Source organism: Chanos chanos, chromosome 8 (assembly GCF_902362185.1).
Source record: "Chanos chanos chromosome 8, fChaCha1.1, whole genome shotgun sequence".
NCBI lineage: Eukaryota > Metazoa > Chordata > Actinopteri > Gonorynchiformes > Chanidae > Chanos > Chanos chanos.
This window is the reverse complement of record NC_044502.1, coordinates 20,161,572-20,172,256: the sequence shown is the minus strand read 5'-3', so window position 1 is coordinate 20,172,256 and position 10,685 is coordinate 20,161,572. Positions and strand designations below refer to the sequence as shown.

Here is a 10,685-nt window from a genome sequence, read left to right as displayed (position 1 = left end):
ATGTGGAAATAAGTTTGAAGAAAGAAAGAAAGAAAGAAAAGAAAAAAACATCCCAATCCTATGCGTAGAGAATAAACTGCAATTAAAAATCATAAATTCCAGGTTTCACATGATTCCAATCATGCCGTATTTGTTTCTGAAAAAACAAAAAAAAAATGTGTGTGAAATATGTAATCACTTACAGCATTACAAGAGAAAAAGATGAAAGCATGGATCACACAGCTCATGTGATGTGAGTCCCCTATGCAAATTCTCCCCATTTCTGATTCATGTGACCAATCTCTATTTAAATCATTTAAACAGCCTCTGAACTCCACAGGAGTCATTCTCAAAGATTGAACTTCAAAACCAATCATGTTCTCTGTGTCTCTAGTGCTGCTCTTGGCAGCCACATCCTGTGAGTCTCTTTGGTCTAATTGCATAAATTAAAACTGCAGTATATTGTAGTCCATTTTACTGACAGTAAAATGTACTTGACTGAGTGTCTCATGTCTTTGTAATAATTATTGAATCTTTCACAGGTGTCCACTCTTATGAGCTGATTCAACCTGACTTTCAGACTGTTCATCCAGGTCAGCAAATGACCATCAACTGCAAGCCCTCATATTCAGTTTCTAGCTATTCTACAGCTTGGATTCGACAACCAGCAGGAAAAGCTCTGGAGTATATAGGATGGATCAGCAGTGGTGGGAGCTTATACTACAAAGAGTCTCTGAAAAACAAGTTCAGCATCTCAAGAGACACCAGCAGTAAAACAATAACATTACAAGGGAATAATCTGCAGACTGAAGACACAGCTGTGTATTACTGTGCCCGTTACACACAATGTTTCCATTTGGTAGAGAAGCTGTACAAAAACACAAAGCCTCAAAACAACACTTTCATACACTTTTACACTTTACAACCCTGCCCAATGATCTTGCTCCATATAGGAATATGTGTTTTAACTGTATAACAATTTTTTCTGAACACTTTCTATTTTAATGTAAGGAGCTGTCAGCATGCATGTGGCCACCTGTTAGGACCATCTCATTTTGTGATTGTGCGCAAACACACATCAAACGAATAATACAGTATTTATTCCTCTTACTGTTACCACATTGGGAATCTGGATGCACAACTTCACAACAGGAGAGAAAGTATGATTCTTCACCTGGCAACAAAAACGAGGTATATCTGTTCTTTGAAAAGCAATTAAAACAAATTTCATTATTTGATCTTTATACACTTTTCAGTATTAAATTATTTACTTAATGACAGTCAGTTAAATGGTGGTTAACACAGGTTAATGAAAATTAGATATGATTTTTTTAGCTTATATTTTAACTATTAAACAAGATAATATCCCAGCAGAGAGGAAGGGAAAGAACCAGGGTGTGCAACAAGTGGTTTAACAGAATTTATAGACCTACTGCTATGATAGTTCTATAAAACAAGAGTGCAAGTACCTGCTTAGTAAAATATATTTCAAAATAATCCCCCAAAACAGTTCTTTTGTGCAGTCTAGAATTTTATTCCACACACCACAAACTCATGGGGGTGCCAATAGTATTAACCCGAGTTTTAAAAAAGTCCATCTCTGGTTATGTTTTGTGTCTGTCAAGTGCCATATTTAGTATTGTTTGAAAGCAGAATTCATGATGCAGATTATAAAATAGGACCTGCAAGTTTTACTTGATCAATTCTTATGATATGAACTCTATGTTGAAATTAGGCAAGACCTCTGTTCTTCTGTTTTATATCCATTTCATATATACCACTTTAAAACCTTTCATCATAAGACAGGAAAACTATATGCAAATATTTACAGCAGTCTTGCATTTTAATAACACTCTGCTCTGCCTCCCACTTCCAGATCCACACAAATAAATACACATATAAGTGACTGCACACACAAACACACACAGTATGTAAAGCTGTGTGTGTCTACATTTCAGTTCCACTCTGTCTCCAGCAGCAGCAGTCATGAGCTGGGTTCCTCTGCTCCTCTTGATCTTTCTGCTGTGTGAGAAGATAAATTCAGTCAAGTTCATCATTTGTTTTATTATTTCTATCACACTCTATGATACTACATCATTCCCAACTCTAACAATAGTAACAGTTTTCTCTCCTTCTCTCCTTATATCAGGTCTACATTGATTTCTCTGACCTCTTCTCCCGATCAAACTGTCTCTTCTGGTGAAAAGGTGAAATTATCCTGTCAAATCTCAGGTTATGCCCTCACTGACTATGGCACTTGTTGGATCAGAAAGTCTGAGGGAAAAGTCATGGAGTTAATTGGGATCATATGAGGTGGTGGATCCATAGACACGGAAGACTCATTCAAAAGTCGCTTCACCATCTCCAGAGACAGCAGTCAGAATGTTCTCTACTTAGAAATCAGCAGCCTGCAGACTGAGGACACAGCTGTGTATCACTGTGCAAAGACTGCCACAGTGTTAGAGACACACAGCTCCCCCCAACAAAAACCTCCAGAATGGAGCCACAATAGAATATTTCAGTGACACAAACAAGCTGCTGAAATACATGTTTCTTAATTTTATTGATATATTACACTTTAAATGCACGCATTTCTAACTTTTGTATCAGAATTTAGAATAAGACTGAATGTAGAAAAGGGACTTAATCACTGTTCTGATTCTGACAATAGACAGTAGTGTAGGGCAAATTTGAAATCAGATGAATACAATCAAATTTCTGCTTGTATATGAACCAACTAAAGACTGAGGACACTATAGTCTAGTACCTACCCATCTGATACTTTAGAATTACACTTAACAATTGCACGTCTTAGTCTGGGATCATAAACAGCTGACAATAAATTAATTTAATAATGGGTTAGAAGTATAATGACGTGTAATTATGTTAGTTTCATAAAATCATGGCTTTTCACACTTTCTATAGCATATTATTTCTGAAACAGAAAATGAGTGTTACACTTATAATTTGACACAATATGCAGAATTTGTGTCTGGGGATATTGCCAGGTTTGAGTAAATAAAACAGTAAAATTTTAAATGTAAATCTAAATGTAAAAAAAACAACAAAAAAAAGATGCATAATATAAAATATGTATCCTTAGAATCGAAGGGTTTTTTGTTGTTGTTGTTGTTGTTGTTGCTTTTTTTAGATGTACCACAAAAAGGTCTTTGTCCTCATTCACACTGACTGACATATTTATCTCTGTTTGCATGCAAATGTCTCTCTATATATTAATGTTCTGGTATCTACGGTCATGAAGTATTTAGGGGCTTCCAAACTGATCTGAGTTCAGAAGAGTAGCTTGGTTCAGAGTCAACATGAGCATGTTTACTGTTTCCCTACTGCTGCTACTGGTAGCTGCATCCTGTGAGTCAAATGCTGGATAGACTTGTTGAAATTAAGAGATTCGTTAAAACATTTGATAATGAAATATTTTATTGACCTTATTAAGCTTATTCTATTGAGCTTATTTAGCCTGCTTCAATGAACCTGGAACATCATTTTCCATCTCCTGTAAGATCACAGGTTACTCAGTCGCAAGCTACTGTACCAACTAGGCAAGTCAAACTTCAGACAAAGCAATGCAGTAGATTTGATACATGTGCAGCAATAGCAGCAGCACTACAGATTCACTGAGAAGCAAGATCTCACTCACCAGTAAACCCTCCCGTAACACAATGTTTTTACATGGGCAGAACTTTCAGACCGAACACACAGCTGTGTATTGCTGTGCCTGTTGCACACAGTGTTTCCATCTAGTATAGGAGCTGTACAAAAAAACCTCAGACACAGTATAAAACAACACTGACATACTGTGTTCACAGTGTTATATATTTCACATAAATCCTTGTTTTCTCTATTCATTCATTTTATTTGAGGGTCCTAGTAAATCTTGGATTTCTCGTCCAAGACCAGTCTAAATGGGGTTCATATGAATACATCTAATCAACTTCTTATTTCTTTCTAACCTTAGTTCACTCCTTCAGGTCAAATTATTTCACACTCCTGATCTGTGGATGACTGTTTCAGACACAGGTCAGTGTGTTCTTTCAGTCATTAGGAGTTTATTTCAATCTGATCCATATTTATATATGAAAGACTGGCTTTCTCTTAGAATTGTGTTTGTTGTACTCCTTGTAAAACTGATCAAAATCCAGTTGATTTATTATTCATTTTATTGTAAGTGTAAGTTTAATGATGTTATGCCTGACAGCTTTGCACATCAGCCACTGGATCTGCCAGAAACCGAAGAAAGCACTGGCGTGGACTGGGAAAATAAATGATGGAAAAATTTATCAAGCAGAATCCCAGAAAAGCCAGTTCACCCTTACTGAGGATGTCTCCACAAGCAAGGCTGCCAGTGTATCAGCAGGTCAAAGTGCTGCTTTTGGACTGATTACATTGTAAACTGCATATTTTAAATTTAAATTACTTGTCCAATCTAATGATTTCCACTACTGTTATGCAGTTTAATTGTGTGATATATATTCTGTCACAATCCAGGTCGGTCCATCCACTGTCTAGCCACATTTACCCTCTCTCCTGTTTGTGTCCTCTTTCTGGGTTCCACTCCAGGTCTTTGCAGTCACACCGATCACCAGCGTTCCCTCAACTCACCTGTTCATCATCTCCTTATTAGACTGTTTTTAAAAGCCATGTCTCACCCATCCAGCCTTTGCCAGTTTTTGGAAGTTTCTCTTGTGTTGTTTTATGTATGTTCTGGTTCTTCCCCATGTTTTTTGACTTCTGCCTGTTTCTTGGATTTCTGCTGTTGTCAAGCCTTTTTGGTTTCGTAGAATTCTGGATTTTTTGCTCCTATGTTTTCTGACCTTTGCCTGTGTTCTGCGAGTACTGTGTTTGCCCTTTTTGTGTACCTCTGTTTTTGGATTTTGGACTGATCTCTGGTTAATGAACTTTGCCTAGATTTTTGACAATTTTTTGCCTAAGCCTCTATTTTGCCTTTTGTCTGATCACCTATGTGACAACACTGGATTTCCCTTTTTTGACTGTGAACACTGCCTGCTGTTTTCTTATTTTCTGACTTTTGATCATTCAAATTACCCTTTTGAGAGATCTCACAAGAGTCTGCTTCTGGGACATATTCCAAAGTTGCCTAGTCTTATTACTATGATAATATGTACATGAGATGTGACAAATATCCAAGGCAACTGAATGAGGTTTTTGAAGTGGAAGTTTTGAATCACTTTCACTTTAAATGAACCCGCTTCTTGCTTTAATGCATGCGCGCACGCGTACACACACACGTCTTCCTGCATCTTTCACTCTGCTGTTTAACCTAGTTCCCTTCCCACTTAACATTGCTAACGGCTGATTCTGTGATCAACAGCCCAGTGCTTTGGTTGTCTGTTTCTCTTGATTCAGTCCCTGACTAGTCAGTACTCCTCTCCACTTCATAACAAAATGGATATAATCCACTTTACCACAGGATGGCATAAAGGGTACTATAACCATTACATATACACTCAGCTAGACATGATTTACTGTCACTCTATGCAAATCAGTCCTCTTCCTTTCATTAACAGTGTCTGTATATTAATGAACCAACAGCAGTCCCTGATTCTCAGGAGAACAGAGAGAAAAAGGGCTTGGCTAACATAATGTAGCCGGGTAGTGTCACCTCCCCTTTCTGTGTATCCATTGTTCAGTTTGCTGGCAACTAATTAGCCTAATTGGCAAGCTCTTGTGCATAAATAGCCCAGGTAAACGCTACCTGAAGGTTTGCTTTCTGGATATCTGCTCCTTCTGCCACCGTTCCTTCATTATTCGAAAGCTTGTTTTTTTTTGTAGTCACTGCAAGCGTGACTTTCGGTATGTTCCTTTGCAACTGACCCTCAGGTAGGCACACCCCCAGCTTTCGTGCTGTATTTTACCTGTTATGTTTGGCGTGGTAGTAGCACAATCGCTTTTGTTTGTAGCTTCACCTGCCTCGCCGTAGCACTGCCTGGGGTTATCTGTCTTTGATGGGCGATTGCCATACCGTGGGTACGTATGCACAGAGTACGGTACTGTTACTTTCAAACATATGGTTTATTTTCTTTTTTTGTAATTTCATTTTGTTCTGACAGGTAGCATTAGACCTGCAAAGGGGAATTGGTATTGGCGTGCCGCATCTTGGTCAAAGCTGCTGTTTTGTCTCCTTTTGTTTCTCTTCTGTCCCTCTGGTCTGTATTTGGTTTTCGTTTTTGTTTCTATTATTCTTTCGCTTATGTTTCGTCAGAGTTAGTTGGTTTATACCGACTCTGAAATATTGCTCACGCTGTTACACTGCGCTGAAAGACTGACCGTCTACTGTTTATTCATTATTGTCCAGTCTGCGCAACGTTTGCGCAGGCCATGTTGTGTTTAATTGTGTCTCTTCTTTTTCTTTTTTATTGGTTCACTTTTTCTGGTATGACTTGTGGATGTGTGATTTGTATTTTTGTTTTGTTTAGTTTGGTGCCGACTGGTAGGTGATCTGGCGTGTCCACTATTCAATTAATAACTGCCTTGCATCCAGGCTGCAGCTGAGTGCCCCTTTTTGGGGAGGCTAGTCACTGGTGGTGTCCTCTCACAGTGTGAAGTTTTCAGGAGCACCTTGGCTTAGTTTACTTACTGTTTGCGGTGTGCGTGCACGTGTGCATGTGGTGTGGGACCTGGGCACCTCTTCCAATTAGTCTGCCTCCCCCAAGGTAAGCCTTAGCTCTGCTGTCAATGCCCTCTTTTTTACTCCAGTTGCAAGGGTGGGTAACTGTTTATATGATGCATGTGATGGTGGAAGTCTGACTTTGATAGTGCTGTGATGGTGTGCTAGTGGAAGTATTTTATATTCTTGTACTGTTACAAAAATAGCCTTTAAAATTGTAAAAGAATTCCTAATTAGGGACCCACCTTGAAACTTGCAGGGTTGACTCTGTAATAAATATCGTTTGCTATTACATTGAAATTGTCACCAGAATACTTTTGCATGATTCCTGCCTTGCAGTGATTCCACTACCTCCTTGGTCAATAAAATTCAATTTTATATCTGAAACCACGTCTCTGGCTTCCTGGTATTAACGAAGCTGTGTTCTATGTGCTAGTACTGGGTTGAAATTCCCAGGGTGGCATAGTTGGCTACAATATATATATTTTTTTTTGACTTGGTGTACTTTAAGCCCTTACCATCTTGCCACAATGGCCCTGCTATGCAATGCTTAGTCAGTTACAACTCCAGTGGTAGGCAGTGTTCCCTGAGGAGATGGATTGTCAATGCCTGAACTGCCACATCCAGCTAGATCTGGTCACTTTAAATTTCAGTCACTTTCAGCACTGACACCATTATAATACATAACCATTGTATTAATCTCCTTCACTATTTGAAATGGACATTGTATAATTTACTTTGACTTTGCCGCATTGACTCTCGTCACCAGACATTTAGCCTAACTGTACATGTTTGAAATGTAAATTACAATTACACCTCACATTACAGAATTATTAGGCTATGACAGGTCAGTGTCAACCGATGTTCTTGATCTTCATGAGAAGTGGAAGTTTTTAGCAAAGGCCCATTGTTTTGCAAGCACTCAGAACTTTTGGACATACTGTGTCATTCTATCATAACAGTAAGAGCTCAAATACTTGTTGATTTCTTAGCAAAATCCAGCCTCATCGCTTTTGAGCAGGTGAAAAGTAGGCACACTGGAGCTAGGGTACAGAGTTCATTGATAATACTCTTCAGTAGAGTGATCTTCACTCCAAGGCATGCTTTTTAATGTAACAAACAATCTTGCACACCAACCTTGGGAAACTAGCATGCTCCACACATTCACCACAACTCATTGTGAAAGATGAACAGGAGAAACTATGTGGCTTGAGGGTAGCAAAACACAAAAAGCCTGTGAGTTTTCTGCACCACAGATCGCCAATTCTAGGAGGCTTTTGAGGATACATTTGGACAGAGCAGGTCAATACATAACAGCACTTTCACAAGGTGGTACAGAGGTAACAGAACAAGTCAATATCCTGGAGCCATTTGCTAAATCTTCAAGGTATATGCAACACACTATAACTGGTGTGTTTGTGCCATCAACGATGACATTGCATGAGCACATACTCAAAGCAAAGGTCTTCTGGAGAAGCAGCCCAAGCCAAACATCATGTAACAATTATAACCATTATGTTTTATTCTTCATGCCACCAATTTGATGGCTTGTTTCAGCTCTTGCACATGGCCACACTTCATCATGCTGAATCAGAAAAGATTGGCAAAACATATAACAAATGTTTTCTGTCCTTGTCCCAAACTACAGCTTTGCATAGTTAGAGAAAATCACCATGTTTGAAGATGTGAAGTTGTCCTTGAAAAACAAAAGCAACAGATGGCATCATCAGAGAGCTGAAAATCCTCCTGATGTTGGAATCTTTAACAGCAATTCTGACAGAGACACCAAACAGCAGAGAAGAACTCATGGAAGGCCATCACATGCAAAATGAAAAGAGAAGCCTGTACCCGCCCATACCAGGCCAACAGTGGTCTGTGCACTGATGTTGAGTGTTTTAGAGAAAATACCATTCTCTTTGGGTGATGATGATCTATGGCAGAGTTTGCAAGAAGATGCTCTCTTCACTAAGCTTCAGATATGAATTTAAGATATTCTGTGTTCCAGCTACCTCCACTGAGGCTGAGAAGGTATTCGGCCAAGGGGCTCTATTCATGACCTCCACAATTCCTCTCCTCTTTGATAAACCACACATGTAACAAGCGTGCATAAGAAATTTCACAGAAAACATGAGACTGTGTAATATTGGGGAGAAATATTTATGCATTACCTCTTAGTTTTAAAGAGGAAATGATTATTTGAAGATATGTTCCCAAGTGTTCAGTTTAAATTTGGATTAGTTTTATGTCATTAAATGACTAATATCCAGTGAAAACCAGGAATATATTTTTCCTATAGAAAGTTATTGTCTTTATTTTCATTTCTGCAATCTGACTGAGCAAATCCTGTCAAGAACACGAAGAACCACATTCAGTCCTCATTTACATACAGTCTCTGTCAGATATTTAAAAAGCTGACAAGTTGTCACACTGTTACAGTTTGACATTTCTCAGTAAAAATGGATGTCCTGCAATATGGAGTGTTCCTGGTTTTCATTTCAAGTGAGAAATATATTTTTACTAAGAATCTCCGAGATGTAAAATCTCAGATGACTTGATATTAATCCTCTCTTTTTTCCAGTTGTTTGTGGACAGTCGCTGACCTCATCTGAGTCCGTGGTGAAGAATCCTGGACAGTCTGTCACTTTGTCCTGTACTGTGTCTGGATTCTCTATGAGCAGCTACTACATGCACTGGATCCGTCAGAAACCAGGGAAAGGACTGGAATGGATTGGATTCATTGACACTGGCACTGGTACAGCATATGCCCAGTCTCTCCAGGGCCAGTTCTCCATCACCAAATACACCAGCAAAAACATCCTGCATTTAGAGATGAAAAGCCTGAAAGCTGAAGACACAGCTGTTTATTACTGTGCCAGAGACTCACAGTCACACAAATAGCTACAGTGCTGAACAAAAACTACTCAGGCATGTCTCACTGACACTGACACGGGATTCAATATGAAATATTCTCTGTGTGAAACCTCATGAGCAAAACAAACAGAAACTGCTACTGTCAACGGGGAAAACCCAAATGCAGGATGCAGACTCAGCTTTAGAATAAATGAGATTAGGTTTATTTTAGTTCTAGAGAATGGAGGTGTGGATATCAGCAGGCAAAAGCAGAGGGCAGAAGGAAACTGGTTGCTTGCGAAGTAGACAAGGTGAGTGAATACAAGGCTGTGAGCGGGCTGGATGAATGGTTGGCAGGCGAGAGGCAAGCACGGGAAACAGGCAGGCAAGAGAAAGATCCTGGGTGCAGGGAGACAAGGATTAGTTCGGCAAACAAACAGCAAACACGAGAACAGGTTAAAATTCGCAATTCTAAATGGTGAAGAAACGAGCAACAGGGGGAGCACAGGAGACACAGGGGAGAGGGAAAACACTAGAAGCATAAGGAATAACAGGAAACACGGCCGCAACCGTGACAGCAACCACCCTCAATGAGAGCCTCCGGGGGGGCACCAGGCTTATCTGGATGGTTGTGATGGAAGTCTGAATAATGGACTGACAGATACAGGTTTTAACTGGGAGACATGGAACAGACATGGACAGATACAGGTTTTAACATGGGATGAATCTTCATGGAGCTGGGGAAATTTGGATTTAACAGCAGAGTGATTAATGATGCTTTCAGTTTCAAAAGGAATACAGCAGGGCTAGAGAGTCTGTCTTTAGTGGAATTTCTTTAGAAGGCACCCAAACTTTTTAACCTAGTTGGTAGTTGGGTGCAGAAGTCTGGTGGTGATCAGCGATGTGTCTATTGCAATCGGAGGAACGGAACAGAGCTGAACAGGCATCCTTCCAGATCTTGTGGCATCGGCAGAGATGGGCCTGGACAGATAGTATAGCAATCTCACCCTCCTAAGCAAGGAACAAAGGGGGTTGGAAGCCTAAAGAACATTCAAGAGTGGACATCCTAGTGGCAGTGCTGGTCAGAGAGTTGTGGGCATTCATGATCCAGGTAAGTTGTGAGCTCCAGGAGGACAGATTCTGCGCAGAGACACAGCGAAAAGCTGCTTCGAGGTCCTGACTGGCCTGTTCAGTCTGTCTGTTTGTCTGT

General features: G+C 39.7%; 2 gene segments (V, D, J or C); both read left to right on the top strand.

The window, feature by feature from the left end:
- Nucleotides 1-354: 354 nt before the first annotated feature.
- LOC115819419 (Ig heavy chain V region 914-like) lies at nt 355-2,182 on the top strand. The segment is given in 3 exon segments: nt 355-397; nt 522-838; nt 2,129-2,182. Coding segments are annotated over 3 exon segments (414 nt in total).
- Nucleotides 2,183-9,081: 6,899 nt separating this feature from the next.
- On the top strand, nt 9,082-9,523 carry LOC115819418 (immunoglobulin heavy variable 3-53-like). The segment is given in 2 exon segments: nt 9,082-9,124; nt 9,204-9,523. Coding segments are annotated over 2 exon segments (363 nt in total).
- The last annotated feature ends 1,162 nt before the right edge of the window (nt 9,524-10,685 follow it).